Below are 19487 nucleotides of genomic sequence, written 5' to 3' on the forward strand. Positions count from 1 at the left end.
CACAAAAAGAAAGAACACTCAAAGTGTTTCACTGCACTATTGACCGTATGAAAAAAGCGGTCTAGTTTCGAACGTGGTTTATTTGTAACTAACTACTACTTGCTATATGGAACGATAGTGAGCCTTGGTGGTGAATTCAATTGCCGATCGTAGCCGAAATAACTTCGCTATGATCTATGATAACGATCGCGGGTGGAAAGAACAGTGATAAGATGTGCACTGGGATAAGCGAGAGATAAAATCTCTGTGAATTGTGGATTACGTTTGGTTGCCAGTTCTATGGCGCCAACATAGGGAAAGGGCGGTAAAGACGGACACTGCGGGAAAGACGGACACTTGTTATAGTTCATAAACCATAATTTTTTGAAGCAAATCAATGATGGGAAATGTTTCTATAAACTGAATTAACACTTTTGGACTAAACTGCCGATTTTTAGCAGCGCGGTTGTCAAATTTATAAGCAAAACAAAGAAAAAATGCGTATTTACGCTAACCGATGTAATTTTGCGTGTAGAGAAAATAGCTGGTAAATCGTTAAAAAACAACATATTCATGCTAAACCGACAACATTGCGTTAGTTTGATCTTTCACTGAATATCCATTGGAAACCTAGTGAATTTTCGAATATTCAGTAAAAAGTTATTGAAGTTTGAAAAAATGGTATCCAAGTCGGGAAAGACGGACACCCAACGGTAGGGAAAGACGGACACACAGATTTTGAACCCATTTTGCCCAACAATGATTTAACATTGCAAATACTTACATATTATATATGAAAAAGTAACCAGAAGTAATATAACAGTTGGAATAAGCCAACTTTTAGAAACGATTAATTCGTCACTACTTAAAATATTGAAGGGAACCGTTCTATTTTCTCGCTCAAAGGGAGGATCGGGAAGGGGGTTTTCCCAAACCAATTCTTTCCTAAATACATGATGAAATATGCTAATCTTTCTTACTACTGATAATTCGACGACGCGTGACACCTTTTTGCGAGTGTCCGTCTTTCCCATATCAAGTGTCCGTCTTTCCCGCCCATGCGCAGAAACTCTGATTTATACATGATGTTTATAATATTAAAAAAAGCATAAATTTTGGAAGAAATTTTCCAGCACACGTTGTAACTTTATTAGACAGAGACTTAAAGGTTCGGTTTGTACGAAAATTGCGATCAATACAGTTATATTTGAGTAGTTATTGGGTCTTTACCTTAAGGTGTCCGTCTTTACCGCCCTTCCCCTATACATGCTACATGCGTTGTATGTAACATTTATCAAAGTAGTAATATTGCATACGTTCAATTCTCAAAAGATTGTGCATTTGAAAACAATTTAACAAAATCAAGAACACAAACTATTGCTTTCCTGCTACCTTACTGAAACTAAAGATTGTTTTTATTACCCATGGTTCCCCACGTTGAATGGATTTTACCAATTCAATCCTATTTTATCAACAGCACATCTTTTCATTACACTTCTAATGAAACGGCAAGCATGCGTATTCATACAGAGTCGTATTATAATCGAACACTACAGCTGTAGCACATTTTTTCAACACAGATATCAAATTCACCAAAGTTTAATCGTCTCGCAGTAAAGAATTTGCGATCTGTTGAGATAATGAACTTGCGTCTTTTTTTCTGGCACACTTCCCTAACACAGACATCAAATTGGACTAGGTTTAATCGCGTTCGTAAGAAATCTGTTGGCACGAGGGAGCTTTGTCACTCTTTCTGGCGTACTTCCCAAGCAAGGACATCAAAATGGTCTAGGTTTAACCGCGGTGTTAAGAAATCTTGTTGAAATGAGGAAACTTCGTCACTTGTTTTGGCTTACTTCCCAAGCACAGATATCAAATTGGTATAGGTTTAGATCATCGCAATGAATCTTCCAACCAATCACGAAGCGAGAATTCTGGTAAAACATAGGTTCATTATATTCAATTTTTCAATAGTTCAACATCAAGAATCCATATTTTTCTTCATTTGGGTCAATTCTTAGAAGATTTTCCGATCGATTGGTGTAAGAATATTGAAAATCGATCGGAAAACCGCTGAGCTATTAGCGCTCAAAACCTTTCATTTTTCGAGACACTCGCATTTTCCGATTTTTTGGAATGACACCCTATCTCAAAATTTGCTGTAAGACGTAGTCCTACGTCAAAAAAAATTTGGAGATGGTAAGTCGATATTTACAAATCTATATTTTCATATTTATAATATACAATACATTCTTGCAGATTTCGGGATTCTGCTTATTATGTCTAACTAAAATCCCTGATGCGACAAAATCTAAGTGTACCTGTGATGAAGCCGCAGCAGCACGAGAGTCTTTATTTATATTTAAAAATAGCAAGTATATTAATCAGAATTAAAATAAATAAATTTTTCATAATTTGCAATAAAAATTAACCTAAAAAAGTTACGAATTACGGCATTTTAGTTTAATATTTTTCCGAACTCCTCGGTAATTTGTCGGTATCGATTACCGAGTATCTCAGTAGAAAAATACCGAGATTCTCGGTTAAGTTTGACATTTGCTTAGATTTCCGAGATCTCAGTGATTTAATACTTTACCGAGATTTGTACCGAGATCTCAGCTGTTGGGATCTCGGAAATTTATTTTACCGTACTCGGTGATAAAATTTAAGTGTGTAGGAACCAGTTGATCATGATCCTGAGAAGGCAAAAGCGCCAAAAGGAGGACAGAGATCGTGAAGAATTAGAGCAACTATTCCGAGCTTATGACACGCGGAAGTTACATAAGAAGGTGAACCAAACTCGGAACGGCTGCACACCGAAACCTGACATGCGTAGGGACGAGGGAGGAAATCTAATCTCAAACGAGCGCTAGGTGGTCGACAGATGGAAGCAGTTCTTCGATGAACACCTCAATGGCGAAGTCGCAGAAGGAGGCAAAACGGAAATTAACCTAGGAGCGCCTATGGAAGATAGTAATGTCCAGGCACCTGATCACCAAGAAGTCAAACGAGAAATCAGGCTGGTGAACACCAATAAAGCTGCTGGGAAGGACCGCCTACCGGCAGAGCTTTATAACCATGGCTGAGAAACGATAGCAAAGGCTCTACACTGGGTTATTTCGAGGATTTGGGAGGAGGAAAAGCTACCGGAGGAATGGATGGAAGCAGTGGTTTGTCCCATCTACAAAAAAGGTGATCGACTAGACTGTTGCAACTATCGCGGTATTACGCTGGTAAACGCCGCCTACAAGGTACTCTCCCAGATCCTATTACACCGGTTGTCAACAATAGCACAAGGTTTCGTAGGGAATTATCAGGCGGGTTTCATGGGGGCTCGCGCAACTACGGACCAAATTTTTACTAACCGACAGATCTTGCAGAAATGTCGGGAGTGCAACATGCCCACGCATCACATTTTTATTGATTTCAAAGCAGCATACGATACAGTCGATCGAGACAAGTTATGGCAGGTAATGCACGAACACGGTTTTCCGGACAAACTGACGCGACTGATACATTGGATCGAGTGATGTGTTTCGTACGCTTCTCTGGGACACTCTCGAGTCCCTTCGAGACGCGGCGAGGGTTGAGACAAGGTAACGGTTTATCCTGCATGCTGTTCAACAACGCTCTTGAGGGGGTGATCCGACTAGCGGGTATCGAAACGAGAGGCACGATTTTTACCGAGGGTAGCCAACTTCTAGGCTTTGCCGATGACTTCGATAACCAGGATAACCATAACCAGGAACTTTGCGATGGCGCACAGTGGTCCAATCAGCGAAATACGTAATCGTGTGATATTGCGCCAAAACGTGAAGTATTTCGCATATAGTGTCCTTAAGAACATTTCTTGGTATAACAAGCCCCTTCTTGTGAGAGAAATCTTTGGGTGATTAATAAAAAATTTATTTTCTCGTACATTCGAGATACAGGTTTGGTACTTTCAGCAAAGTTATAGTAAATATCAATGCAAACAACTTTGTTAAAGACATCATACTTATATCTCTTCATGGAAATTATCTATGAAGCGTTATTCGTGGACAAACCCTTCAAAACAGTTCATAGTGTTCTTGAAAGTTGTTTATCTTGCTGAAATCAACGTTTTTGTAGAACATTATTATACGTGATTTTCTGAAGTTTCGGAGATTTTGAGCTTTTTTGATGAAAAATAGGACTTCTTTGAGCTTAAATATTTCCCAAGGTGGCAAATGGTGGCAGATCAAACAACTCGTACTTAAAAGTACAACAAAATGATGTGTTGCTTATTATATTTTTTGTTTGAGAAATGTTAATTGTTAACTGCTTGTGAATTCGTGTTTTCTAATTAAATAGTTATTTAGTCATTCCGAGAAAATACAGCTTCTGTGACTCTTGTTGAAATTCGACCATTTGTGTTTCGGCCATTCGGTACCAGTGTGATCTTTTGAAAAGACACCAATCGAAGGTATTGAACAAAATAGACTTAAGTTGGTTATTTGGAAGTTTTTCTTTTATTAATTGCGTCAAATAATGTTAAGTCTACATTCATTTTCGACTCGAAAATAGGCGAAAAAAATTACTGGTAACTCAACTTGTTTGAAAGAGATTGTCAACAAAATGGCGTTTATTGCATCCGAAGTACATTTTAATTGTTCTATAAACATGACTGAGATGGATTTTTAAAACAACTATAACTTTTGAGGATACAAACAGATACAGACAATTCACACTTGCTTTTAAAGATTTTTTGTTGTACTTTTAAGTACGAGTTGTTTGATCTGCCACCATTTGCCACCTTGGGAAATATTTAAGCTCAAAGCAGTCCTATTTTTCATCAAATAAGCTCAAAATCTCCGAAACTTCAGAAAATAACGTATAATAATGTTCTACAAAAACGTTGATTTTAGTAAGATAAACAACATTCTAGAACACTATGAACACGTAAAAGTTGACAAGAATAAGTCAGGGTTTAAAAACTGTTTTGAACGGTTTGTCCACGAATAACGCTTCATAGATCATTTCCATGCAGAAATACAAGTATGATGTCTTAAACAAAGTTGTTTGCATTGATATTTACTACAACTTTGCCGAAAATACCAAACCTGTATCTCAACTGTACGAGAAAATAAATTTCTTATCTCACTTTTAAGGGATTTAATCACCCAAAGATTTCTCTCACAAGAAGGGGCTTGTTATACCAAAAAATGTTCCTAAAGAAACTATATGCGAAAAACTTCACGTTTCGGCGCTATATCTAACGATCACGTATTTCACTGATTGGACCACTGTGCGGCGGGGGCAATCTACGCTAGACTGAAAGCGGAGTCTAGGAGAATTGGGCTAAAAATAAATGCGTCAAAGACCAAATACATGAAAGGAAGAAACTCAAAGGAAACAAACGCGCCTCTCCCACGGACGGTTACCGTTGACGGCGACGAACTAGAAGTGGGAGAAGAGTTCGTGTATTTGGGATCGCTGGTGACCGCGGACAACAACACTAGTAAGGAGATCCAGCGGCGCATCCAAGCTAAGTGCTTCCATTGATTTAGTTATTGAATTCTAGTGTGATTTTAGGTGTCGCATGATAAGTTTTTGTTCATAGACGAAACTGGTCACTTGTCTGGGTGTTCCCGGAAGTCCCCGGAATTTTATCCAGACATAACCAACGGGACGCTATGTAGTTGATATGACTTTACATGATCTAGGTTTTAAATTCTGGCGTAATTTGGGGTGTCGCATAATAAGTCATTGTTCATGTTCGATACTGGCCATTTCCCACAGCGATAACTTAATCCAGAACATTTCCGGTTAGTCCTAATACATCGTAAAACTCTTAAGATGGTCGCCAATGGGGATATGTTGCATAAAATCAATAACGGCTGTGATCTACGTTCATTTTGGAAGTGTTATTGAAGATTTTTATTTACTTTATATGAGCAAACTGCCCTTTAAAACTTCAAAAGGGCGTAATTCAAAAATTTGTCGATCGATTTTTTTTAAATTGGCTCAGAGGTGTAGGATGGCAATACAAACCAACTGGCATTTGCCGTTTAAATGACCAATTTTATTTTTTAATAACGGTATTTTGAACACCGTGCTGACGAGACATGACAGCTGGCTTCTTTGTTTTATTTTCACCTATCGTTTGATACTTTTTACATGTTGCCTAACAGTGTTACCAAAAGTTATGAATATGTTGTTTTTAACAACACTGCTAACAGTGCCAGTGTTTGTCATGCGAGTAAAGCAGTCTAATTCGGCCTTTCAGTGGCTAGTCAAAAGTGATCTGAAAATCTGCTGCGAGTTGACACGCCTCGTCTCAGGTAATAACAGGTACGCCGGTTGAAGTAATGGTTAAGAGTTAGAGCGGACAGATTTTCTGCACAGTCTAAAAAGGAGGATAGGACAGACAGGAATTGTAAATGGTTTCAATTTAAACGACAACTGTATGGAGATGGACCATACTGAATGAACCTATGCCTTACTGAATTACCTACGATTCGATGGAAGTGGGATTTAAAAGATATGATTTCAGCTTCCCAGATTTCGCCGAAATGCGGAGACCCACGTTGATGAAACTTGATTTCGTTTTCCACACAGTACTTTTTCCAGCTCTCAGCCGATAATTGATGGCGAAATCGTGAAACTGTTTTTATATGCTTCAAAGTTCACAGTGCTTTACGACCAAGGCGGTTATTCAGGTTATGTTTATCACATAAATGTAAATTATGTTTTGTGAATAAATCTAACCGCACTGTTAATCGACAGCTGATTGTCTTATTTTGGCAGGCTATATAGAGAAGTTTCTAATGCCATGCATCGTCCATTTTGTAGAACGAATTCAACTAGAACAGGTTCGCATCAGATAAATTATTTACCTATTATAGAAAAATCTATAAGACTGATTGACGTCAACAACAGTATCTTGCGGTCTAACTCACTAGAAATATCTACTTCTTGAAGGCGAATATAATATCATCCCTTCACTTGTGCTCTTCGCTAAGCACTCATGGATTTATTATCCTTTCAAGTTACATTAATGGTACCATCGCAATTTATGGCCCTTCAAAGAAATATATCCCGCATTGGCGTGGCGGCGGCCGTGCACTTTTCCAGGCAGCTCCTAGCAGCGGCAAATCACGGGAAGAAATATATTTCTTTGTGTCATGTTTCCCTCGTGGGAATGATTGTTCCTAGCCTGCTGCACCGCAGAGTCGCTTATCATAATTCAATTTTCCTGAACTTCAGCTTTGGCGACGGTTGATTGATGGATGAAAAACTGTCGAGCTGTGTGTGTGTGTGTGTGTGAAAAAATATTTTTGCGTAGGAGCAAGCAGTGAGTAGAACTAAGAATAGTGCTTCGTATGAGGGTTGTAAAATCCAAACAAAGCACAAAGTTAAAAGGAGGACACTAGAGCAGTGAAAACAAAGCTTCACGTCATGCGTGAAATTACTTCATAGTTAACTGCAGAAAGAGTGACAGACGGAGGGCTGAGCAAGTGTTCCTCTTCACAGAGCAACAGCACAGTGTGCCTTCTAGCCGTTTTTGTCGGAAAAGCGGCGTCAGCTGTGGGATTTGTCGGTAAATGTCATCCGTGTCCTTTGTCAATCAGAAGTGTGCATAAAGTTTTCCCATAGCCCCCTGCGGTGTGCTTTTTAGGGGTAAACTTTCCACACACAGTGCCAGTGGTTGTTTTGTATTGAACGAATGAATTCATTTCTGTCACCACAGCCACAACAGCGTTCACTCGACAAGTTATTTTATGGTATGAAATTAACTGCAGTTCAGGGAATCGGTTAACGCTGAATAGCGAAAACACTCGAGCCACTTGACGTACGGCGTTTGACCGGCAAAGTATGGCAGCGCTCGGATTTACACCTCCTCGAGGGCATCATCAGTGAAAAAACATTGCTCTGTTAGAGCAGTGATCCTAGAATCGGTTGTGGGGTTAAGAGCGCAGTTTATCTATCGGTAATAGTATACTAGCAACGAGCAACGGTGGAAAATAAGAATAATTTCTGAAGCATTTATTCGATCGAAATTTGAAGCAGTTTGTTCTCATTGAAAGTATTTAATTTAATTTTATACGAACAATTTCAAAGCGAAGAAAATTTTATCAGACATTCAAAGGAAGCCAGCTTGTTTTGCTACCTCCAATTATTCACTTCAAAGCGACTCTATGAGCTTTTTTTTATACTCATCCGTCGTGCAGACAAAGTTTAAAGTGCAATCGCGAACAGAGATTGAATTCCGTAACTGGAAAACAGAGTATTCCAAATCGTATTTCACGAAAAGTCACGCAACACTGCCGAGCGGAAGCTCTCAGACTGCGCATTGCTTATGAACTATTTGTTTCCGAGTAGCATCCTGATAGAATTATAAATCCGGAATTTAATTAAAACTAACTTTGTTTCAATTTCGGGATGGCTTCACGATGGAAGCTTTGCTTGACGCTTGCTGGGTTGAACCACAGCGATATTTGCACGGCAAAAAGTAAAGGAGAAGACGGGCGAAAAAAATGGTTTCTCGCGTGTGCAGTACAATTTCACAATACACACTCGGTGCCAGTCTGAATGCACAATTCAACTATAAAAACAGCCCCTATCGCTTAGAAGGAAATTCCGGTTGGAAATTTAGTTTTTCTCTTTAGTTTTTTTTAGTCGAGTGAGGAAATGCATGTTATTGCATACCAAATGCCTTTCCGGCTGTTTGGCATTGCAGGAAGCTTCTGCTAGCGTGTAACCGAATTAGTGACAAGCAGAAAAAAGCCGACATTGGAATCATAATAGAAAACGAATGAAATTCATCCCATTCCACTACAAATTCCATTAAACTAATTGATTGAATCGCTGGCTGGCATTCAAATTGCAACTCAATTGAAACGCACGATTAATTTTCCCCACAGTGACGTAATCGAATTATCACAAATGTACTGCATATGTAAAGTTGATTTTGTGCGATCAAGTTTTCTCGTGATAGGCGGAAATTCATTCAAATGCATTACAGTGCACGGTGCAGAATTCATATCCTGCACGGGGCATTCATCAGCGGCACGAATTTTCGCAAATCACGAAACATTCTCGAGTTCTGCTGATGCATGAGAGTACGCGAGTCACGTCAACCACGTGGGACACGTAATTTTAAACTGCATACATCGTTGCAGCCGAACGCGAGCTAGAATGCAGCGGATTCGAGGCGAAACTACATACAGGTGGCAGCAGATTGACCGACACTATCATTAATCAAGATTAGGAATCTGTTCCATTAGGTCGAACGAAGTACGAACCATCATGGCTCATGTGGTTGTCAACGGAAAACGGATGCCCAAGGCTTCAAATGGCTGGAGGCTTTCGACGGTGGCGTTTAGTCAGCGTCACATATGGGACGGAACGGAATTTTCATGTGAAATGTGCCCAGGTGGCCAGCGAGTGGCGGTGACAGCATGTTGTAATTAATATACGAAAGGAAACATGCATCATTAGTACTTTTTCGAGAGGGTGTTTCCAATATTTGTACGGACGAACATTTTACGAAAAAAAAAAGAATCTAACGTATGAGTCCCACCCTAAAGTTTTTGTACTCACCAGCTGCTCGTGCCTCCTTGCAGGCATCGTACATGTCCTGCTTGATTTCTGGATTGTCATCCGCGATTGTCTCGCCTACCGTCACGAACCGTTCCACTGCGAGGTTGACTGCCTGTCCGACCCGTCCGATGGCTCGCAGCGTCCGTTCCGAAGTGTGGTGCTGCTGCTCCGAACGGTGCTGGACCAGGTTGGAAATCTGTGCGCCGGGAAGAAAAGAAAACACACATCCAATGAGGCCGGGATTTCTCAACGAGATCGGAAACGATGATAAAATATTTTCCGCTTGAGGAAAATTCGATTTTCTGACAGGGCCTATCATTTGATATAGCAGCATATAGTGCCCGCATTAAGCTTGTAAGAAGGGAGGCTTTTGCATCCTACGATAGATGCACAACCACATAAAGGACAAAGTTCAAGAAAATCAATCTAGCAGCGTTTGGTACTTGTAATATCTTAGAAGCAGACGAAACTTAAGAAACAAATTATTTACACCATTGCATAGTAGTTTTAATGCTGGAAATCGTTAACTTTTTCAATAACTCTTTAAATACTGATTTTATTAATAATTGCCCGTTTTTGTTCGGGCCCCTTTGTCTCTCAGCCACCTGTACATCTGTTATTGTAACGAAAATTCTCATAATGCAAGAAACAAAACCCTTTTTCTTCATTTGAATGTGTTTACCCTTTGTCAGTTCACCCCTCCTGTTGTTCCTTAGCCACCTATAAATCTGTGTTCTCTTCGATAATCTAATTGATTGAGATAAAACCTTTTTTACGTTTTTGAACCTCCCAATTGTCTATGGCCACTAGAGATGGTCGGGTCTCGGGTTTTCAGACCCGAAACCCGAAAAAAACCCGAACCCGTCGGGTTCGGGTCGGGTTCGGGTTTGACATTTTTACTAGGTGTCGGGTTCGGGTCGGGTTCGGGTTTGGCCAAAAAAAAATATTCGGGTTCGGGTCGGGTTCGGGCTTAGCGAAAAAAATAAGTCCGGGTTTCGGGTATGGGTAATGAGAAACCGAACCATCTCACTTTAATGATATTTAGCATCACTCAGATATCAGCTACACTGGACTGGTTGCATTTTAGACGGTTTAGTGTTTTCAGTTTTAGATCGAGTTTAGACCAAAAGTTATATATTCCAGAATTCGTTAGTTGGATCATGTCATAACTGCGCCCAAACTAGTGATAGGGTGGACTGACAGAAGACTAAAATTGTCGGCTATCATAGATTATTGGTTTCTACTCCGATTTCCAAAAAGTTTCGTGCCTCGGAATAGTTGTAAGTTTAGTTGTCTGAACTGTTCAGGAACACTGAACATACCATGAAGCAGAGCTGCCACAAATACAGATATTTGTGCATGCATAAATTTGGGACCCTTCAATTATTTCAGTAGCTGTGATTTCTGGCTCTAACTAATGTTCTTGAATTTTAAAGTACTGTATAAACTATTTATGTTTTTTAAAAATTAGATCGAGAAAATAAAATACTCCGGAGAAAACGGTAGTCCCAAATTTATGCATGCACAAATATCTGTATTTATGGCAGCTCTGCCTGGAAGGGGGATCGCGGGATTTCCGGTCTTCTCGCGAAAAATATTTGTAGAGTAAAGTCGGTATGTTTAGTGTTAAAATCAATCCCTTTTATGTTTGCTACCTTTAAACTAAGGTGCTAGTGCTTTAGAATAAGAACTAGCTTTCGGCTATTAGATACTGGTGTAACATAATGAAACAAGATCCAAGTATTTCAAAATAATATTTCATGTAAATTTTTCTTTTCGCTTTTTACAGGTTTCATAGAAAACTTAAGAGATATTTCCGTGAAAAGTAAAAGAAACGATTCTAGTGTATACTTTAATTTTTTAGAATTTTCAATTCAGTTCCAAAAGAAATAGAAGGGTGATAAAAACCTATAATTTCAAATGAATATTAGAGCTCGAACGTTATATAGAATACGAAAAGAAAACTTCCGAGATTTAAATCGAGGTGTGAGTTTTATAAAAATTAATATAAATTTCAAGTTCAGGGCGGGATCAAATTTAACATAATATAAAAATTCGGGTTCGAATCGGGTTTTGGTTTAGCCGAAAAAAAAAATTCGGGTTCAAGTCGGGTTCGGGCTTAGCGAAAAAAATAAATCCGGGTTCGGGTCGGGTTCGGGTTTGACTTAAAATAAAATTTCGGGTTCGGGTCGGGCTCGGGTTTGACAGAAAATAAAAATTCGGGTTCGGGTCGGGTCCGGGTTTGACAGCAAAAAAATTTTCGGGCTCGGGTCGGGTTCGGGCATGGAAAATATGAAACCCGACCATCTCTAATGGCCACGCTTTTCCCTTCCATTCAGAAATCCCCTCTTGACATCCAGTCACTTGCACAACTGCTACCATTCCAGATGCAAGAGAAACTCAGTCTTCTACCAATTGGAACCTTCGTCCCAGCTTGTAAGAGACCGCGTCTTTTTTTGTCAACCCACTGCGCTTTTTGTATGTCAAAAAACATGTGGGTCAAGTTTGACAAAGAACCGTCCAGGCGTTCCGGAGTTATAGCGGAACAAACATTTATACTCACGTTGCACGTTCCTCTGTTGGCTCCTGGCTCCCTTTTCTGTCACGTAGCTAAATGCGCATCTGTTTGCTCTATGAAAATACATACCTATAACGGAAGCGTCCCCCCGTTACTTTTAATTGCAAACTGAACCACAGGTGGCGCTGCAAAATGTTTATATTTCAATTGCCACATTTGCAAGTTTGAATTGATTGATTTTAAAAAATCAATTAAATTGATTAAATTGATTTTTAGGGATCAATTAGAAATGACGACTAATATCTCAAAAACTGTTTTACTTAGAGAAAAGGTGCCTTTGATAAATATTTTTGCAATAAAATCACCAACCAATTTTTTCGAAAAAATTTTAGCTCAATGTCATAATACAAAACAGTTTGATTTTGCAGCGATACGTGAGGTTGAGTTTTGAACTGCAACTGCTGATCAGCCACTGCGCCTATTATTCTGCAAAAATACTTCTAATGACACTATACTAATAAGAAATAAGAAAAAAGAAAAAACACAAGCAATAATCAACAAGCATAAAGTAATAAGCATTAAGGAGTAAGAACATAAGAAGATAAGAAGATAAGAAGATAAGAAGATAAGAAGATAAGAAGATAAGAAGATAAGAAGATAAGAAGATAAGAAGATAAGAAGATAAGAAGATAAGAAGATAAGAAGATAAGAAGATAAGAAGATAAGAAGATAAGAAGATAAGAAGATAAGAAGATAAGAAGATAAGAAGATAAGAAGATAAGAAGATAAGAAGATAAGAAGATAAGAAGATAAGAAGATAAGAAGATAAGAAGATAAGAAGATAAGAAGATAAGAAGATAAGAAGATAAGAAGATAAGAAGATAAGAAGATAAGAAGATAAGAAGATAAGAAGATAAGAAGATAAGAAGATAAGAAGATAAGAAGATAAGAAGATAAGAAGATAAGAAGATAAGAAGATAAGAAGATAAGAAGATAAGAAGATAAGAAGATAAGAAGATAAGAAGATAAGAAGATAAGAAGATAAGAAGATAAGAAGATAAGAAGATAAGAAGATAAGAAGATAAGAAGATAAGAAGATAAGAAGATAAGAAGATAAGAAGATAAGAAGATAAGAAGATAAGAAGATAAGAAGATAAGAAGATAAGAAGATAAGAAGATAAGAAGATAAGAAGATAAGAAGATAAGAAGATAAGAAGATAAGAAGATAAGAAGATAAGAAGATAAGAAGATAAGAAGATAAGAAGATAAGAAGATAAGAAGATAAGAAGATAAGAAGATAAGAAGATAAGAAGATAAGAAGATAAGAAATAAGAAGTAAGAAGTAAGAAGTAAGAAGTAAGAAGTAAGAAGTAAGAAGTAAGAAGTAAGAAGTAAGAAGTAAGAAGTAAGAAGTAAGAAGTAAGAAGTAAGAAGTAAGAAGTAAGAAGTAAGAAGTAAGAAGTAAGAAGTAAGAAGTAAGAAGTAAGAAGTAAGAAGTAGGTAAGAAGTAAGAAGTAAGAAGTAAGAAGTAAGAAGTAAGATGTAAGAAGTAAGGACTAGGTAATAAGCTGTATGAAGTCAGAAAACGGATACACAAAACAGAAAGCAGAAAGCAGAAAACAGAAAACAGAAAACAGAAAACAGAAAACAGAAAACAGAAAACAGAAAACAGAAAACAGAAAACAGAAAACAGAAAACAGAAAACAGAAAACAGAAAACAGAAAACAGAAAACAGAAAACAGAAAACAGAAAACAGAAAACAGAAAACAGAAAACAGAAAACAGAAAACAGAAAACAGAAAACAGAAAACAGAAAACAGAAAACAGAAAACAGAAAACAGAAAACAGAAAACAGAAAACAGAAAACAGAAAACAGAAAACAGAAAACAGAAAACAGAAAACAGAAAACAGAAAACAGAAAACAGAAAACAGAAAACAGAAAACGGAAAACAGAAATTAAAAATCGCGAATGGCCAATGACGAATTCGCCAAACGAAAAATGGTGAACTCATAAATGGCACTTGGCGATTTCGTCAAACGATAAATTCGCCAAGTGGAATATAGCAAATTGCCATATGGAAAATAAGAAACTTGCCAACTGGTAGGTGGTAGATTCGGTAAATTGTGAATGGTAAATTCGTTAAACGGCAAATTGTAAATTCGTCAAACAAAAAATTGAATTATAGACGGCTTAGTGGTGTAATTGGTTAAACAACACGCTCAACTAGAGATTGGGAGCTGTGAGTTCGACTCTCACCTTCACTAAGTCTATATTTTTGGCCTAATATCAAGAATTTTCAGTTTGCCTGAATCTACATTTCTCGCATTAAACATTTATTCTTCCCTAACAAAAAATTGAAAATTCGCCAAATGGCGAACGGCAAATTCACCAAACGACAAATGGTAAATTCGTCAAACGGCAAACAGTGAATTCGTCAAATGGAAAATGGTAAATCCGCCAAATGGCATATAACAAATTCGCCAAATGTCAGGTGGCAGATACACCTAATGGCTAATGGTAAATTCGTGAAATTGAAACGCTAGTTTCGCCGGTAGATTCGTTTATAAAAAGGGCCATCGACTCGAATGCAGCAATAATCGAGGCATTACTCTCCTCATTTCTGCATACAAAATTCGCTCCCGCATCTTGTTTCTCAGACTGAGGCCGTTGCAGGAAACGTTTGTTGTCGAATGCCAGTGCGGTTTTCGAGAGGGACACTCCACGACGGACCAATTGTTCACCTTGCGACAGATCCTCGATAAATTCCGGAAACTTGCAGACCCACCATTTGTTTATGGACTTCAAGGCGGCGTAAGATTCAGTTAAACGAAATGAGCTGTGACAGATTATGCTTAAACATGCTTTTCCAACAAAGCTGATCAGGCTGATACTTGCTACCCTTGATGGTTCAAAATCAAGCGTCAGGATAGCGGGTGAGGCATCGGACTCGTTTGTGACGTTAGATGGTTTGAAGCAAGGTAACGGAGTATCGAATTTGCTGCTCAACATTGCATTGGAAGGTACTTTTCGAAGGGCAGGCACAGCAGCAGGGAAGCGGTACCATTATCACGAAATCTCATATGCTCCTAGGATTCGCGGACGACATCGATATCATCGGTGTTAACCGTAGAACTGTGGAAGAACCGTATACGCATCTTAAGGAAGAAGCTGCGAGGATAGGACTCATCATAAATTCTACCAAAACAAAGTATATGGTGGCTGGTAGAGAGCGTGGTAGCCCTTCAGGTGCTTGAACTGCGGTGGTGATAGATGGAGATACTTTTGAAGTGGTCGACGAATTTGTTAACCTTGGTACGTTAGTGGCATGTGATAACGATGTGAGCCGTGAAGTAAAAAGGCGGATAGCGGCTGCCAACAGGGCCTTCTACGGATTACGTAGCCAGCTGAGGTCCCGTAGCCTACAACTCCGTACAAAACTCGCGCTCAGTAAGATGCTAATTCTCCCGGTGGTACTCTACGGCCACGAAGCGTGGACGTTGAAAGAGGGTGACCGACGAGCTCTTGGCGTTTTCGAGCGTAAGATCCTGCGATGAATTCTTGGCTGCATATTAGACGAAGGAGTGTGGCGCAGGCGCATGAATCATGAAATATACCAAGCATACAAAAATGCGGATATTGTGAAGCGATTAAAATACGGCAGGCTACAATAGGCTAGCCCCGTAGCGAGGATGCCGGATGAGAGACCAGCGAAAACAATATTTAGCAGAGAACCCGACAAAGGCCGATGACTTCGAGGCAGACTCCGTACCCGTTGGATGAGCGCTGTTGACGAGGGTGCTGGAACAGCGGGTGTTAGGGGCGACTGGAGAGCGGCAGCCCAAGGCCGAGTATAATGAAGACGGCTGCTGAATTCGGCATGAATTCGATAAGCGAATTGTCGCCGAAAAAGTAAAATAAGTAAGTAAGATTCGCCAAACGGGAAATAGCCAATTGCAAATCGCAAATGGCCCTCTTCAACAACCCCACCGGCACCAGGAACAGGGGGCCCAACGTGCACGATGGCTTGACCAGGTCGAAAGCGATTTGCGACTTCTGAGACGACCAGGAAATTGGCGACGAGTGACCCAAGACCGAGTTGAATGGAGACGAGTGCTTGAAACAGCACGAGCCACTCCGGCTCTATGCTGCTGAAGAAGAAATCGCAAATGCAGAATGACAAATTCACCGTACGGCAAATAGCGAACTCGTAGCAGTTGGCTGATTCGCCAATAGGTGAATATTAAATTCGCCAAATGGCGAATATCTAATTCGCTAAACGAAAAATGGAAAATTAGCTAAATGGGAAATGGTAAAATTGTTGAATACGAATTTGTCAAATAGCTGTTAGGAATTGACGATTGTCGGTAGAATCACTTCTTGATAGCAGTTGTGGAGGTTATAACAAGTAGTTATCTAGCAAACCGTATTTATTCTGGTGTTCCACAAGGTTCTCTCCTGGGACCTCTCCGTTTTATTCTATTCGTAAAATGTTAAACATGATCTTAAGCATGAATTTGCGAAACCTTTTTCCGAAGCGAACTTCAAATTGTAGTGTTTCTTTGAAATGGCAATCTTAACAGGTTTTATTGCACTAGCAATATACTAATATTGTTGACCACTATAGGTAAATTAAATACCCATAAAATAACCATATGAAACACTATTCTCACTGGGGTCATAAGGCATCAGATTTATGGTCTCAAAATATGATAAGTCTTATTCCAATGTACTCTCGCTGCAATTATGCTGCTTATCAGTCGGGGGGTATCTGGAGCCATCAACAATAACCGTGCAGCCATATTGCGGGTTTTCAACAAATGGCAATGGGCAAATGGAATATTCACCAAATGGTGAATTCGTCAAACGGAAAATGACAATTTCTTCAAATGGAGAATAGTAAATACGTGAAAACAAATTCGCCAAATGCCTGATGGCAGATTTTTACATAGAATATCAAATGGTTAATTCGTTAAACGGAAAATGCAAACTACAAATGGCGAATGGCAAATTCTCTAAATGGCAGATGGTGAATTCGTGAAATGGGAATTGGGAAATTTGCCAAATGACAAATGACAATTTCGCCAGATGGCGAAGAAAAAATTCGTCAAATAGCAAATGATATATTCGCCAAACGGCAAATGGCAAATTCGTCAAATAAAAAATGGTAAATTCGCCAAATATCAGGTGGCAGATTCGCCAAATGGCGAATGGTAAATACGTGAAATGGCAAATGGTTATTTCGCCAAACGGAAAATGATAAATCGCAAATGACGGCTGACAAGTTCATCAAATGACAAATTCGCCAAATAGAAAATTGTAAACTCGCCAAATGGCAACTTAACCATATGAAAAATGACTAACGGTTAATTCGCCCATCGGCAAAATCGCAAAACAGCAACCAAAACTTTGCTAAATGGCAAACGACAAATTCGCCAAACGGAATACGGCAGATTCCCCAAACGGCAACTTCGTCCTACGACAAATGGACGCATGGAAAGTGGCAAATACGCCAAATGGAAAATCACAAACTCGCCATACGGCGAATTAGCTAGATAGCAAATGGCAGAGCTGCCAAATGCTAATGGCAAATTCACTAAATGGCGAATTTGCTGAATGGGAATTGGCGTAGATTCGCGAAACGGCAAATGGCAAATTCGCCAAACGTCCAATGGGAAATTTATCGAATGGAAAATAACAAACTCGCCAAATGTAAACTGACGAATTCGCCAAATAGCAAATGGTAAGTTCGCTAAATGGCAACTGGTAAATTGTAAATTTATTAAATGGTACATGGAAATCTTGGCAAATGGCAAATGGTGAACTTGTCAAATGGCAAATATTAAATTCTCTAGTTCTCGAACAGTCAAATTTTCAGATTTTCACACTGTCCAATGTTTTAAATTTTTACAGCATGTATCAACTTCTGAAGAAGTTTTTCAGGCATGCAGTTTTGTTTGTTTGCCGCTTTAATTCTGGTACAACTACTTACCTAGGTACTGTGTTTAAAATGGTCAGCGAATAAAAAACGTACTGAAAACTTGGAAAATTTATGGCACAGAACAGTTTTTGTTAGCTTTACCATAAGTTGTATGATATTTAAAAACGAAAGAACTGCTAAAGAACGCTAGACTGATTTTTTTTCTTCAAAGAAATAACAAACACGATGATGAAAGGTAAATTTTCCACTGTAAGCCAGGCAAAGCGGCACCAGGCTCTGCTTGGTAGTGTTATGAATACAAACAGAGAAAAATGCGTTCTCTGTTTGCTTATCGTTTATTTGATTGTTCCGGTTTACGAAGCGAGGTGACGACTAGTGTGATGGAAAAGTTTTTCCTTTTCCCGTTGGAATTGGGAAGACATGCGCCTCTGGTGCGAAAAAAAAAATTCCGCCACGTTAGTATGCTCGAATAGTTTTGAATCGTTACAAATGGAACGAGAGTGCTTCGAAAGAGGATTATTCAAAAATCAGGTTCTGAATAGAAGTGGAATGCGGCAAAAAGGATTTGCTTCCTATGATGGTTTGATGTATGCCATAAAACTCTTTTTTTCTTCATTTTGTCTTTTCTTTTGTTCATGGTATTAGGCCATAGTCACATATTATTAAACAGAATTTAAAATCATTCAACCACCAACGTCTGCATTTGTAGTACATACAAAAGAATCCTCGCTTAAGGTAAACTGTTTGTGGAAAACTTTTTCAATTTATTCTTAACATATTTCTGACCCTTCATAACATTCATTAGAAACTTTAACAATTGTTTCTTCCCACCGGTAGTCTGCTTTCCAGTGCTGTTACCTTGAGCAATTACCTGAACAACTTGGCGCCGATGGTAAGTAAAATTAAAAGTCTTATTATCGCGAAACTCCACCAGCACTCTTTTTCAGCTGATGATGGAAAAAGTTAGGGATGATACCATCAGCATCTCTGGGACGAAACCGGACGAGTTTATACCGGTATAAACCAAAAGCATAACCACAGCTGCTAATTCGTCGTATTCCCTATCAGTAGCAGCACCAGCAGAAAAGAGGAGAAATCTTTAACTTCCAGTCCGTTGCACTTTGCTTCGCTCCCACGGTGCTACCATTGCACAGTGGTCCAAAAGGGCGAAGAGCGGAACTCTTTTCCTAGTGTCTCTTGTTTTCAGTTGATCATTTATGGTCTTCAGCAGTTTTGTTCGTATGAATATCCCCCTTAATCTAAAACTGTCAAAAGTTAGTCATCGCTTACTATAATGAAAATAAAAAAATAACTTTTTTTGTGTTAGGAAATATAAACATAGTTTCTTCGGTAAAGCTGTAAATATTGTAAAAACAAGCAACTTTGCTGAAGAAATGAAATTCCTATCTTTATCGAGTGCTGAACTATGGGTCATTTTCTTTAAAACTTCTTTAAAAATTGGTTTTTCATACTTAGCTTTTGTTAGTT

At 38.8% G+C, this 19487-nt stretch overlaps 1 protein-coding gene across 1 annotated transcript in view; it reads right to left on the minus strand.

Moving 5' to 3' along the window:
* The window catches only part of LOC128735616 (alpha-catulin), a 126385-nt gene that overhangs the window by 56202 nt on the left and 50696 nt on the right, over positions 1-19487 (minus strand). Inside the window, exon 2 of the mRNA XM_053830100.1 lies at positions 9544-9739. Within this exon, the coding sequence (XP_053686075.1) occupies positions 9544-9739 (196 nt within the window). The remainder of the gene's footprint in view (positions 1-9543; positions 9740-19487) is intronic.

This window comes from Sabethes cyaneus, chromosome 2 (assembly GCF_943734655.1).
Source record: "Sabethes cyaneus chromosome 2, idSabCyanKW18_F2, whole genome shotgun sequence".
In the NCBI taxonomy this organism is placed as follows: domain Eukaryota; kingdom Metazoa; phylum Arthropoda; class Insecta; order Diptera; family Culicidae; genus Sabethes; species Sabethes cyaneus.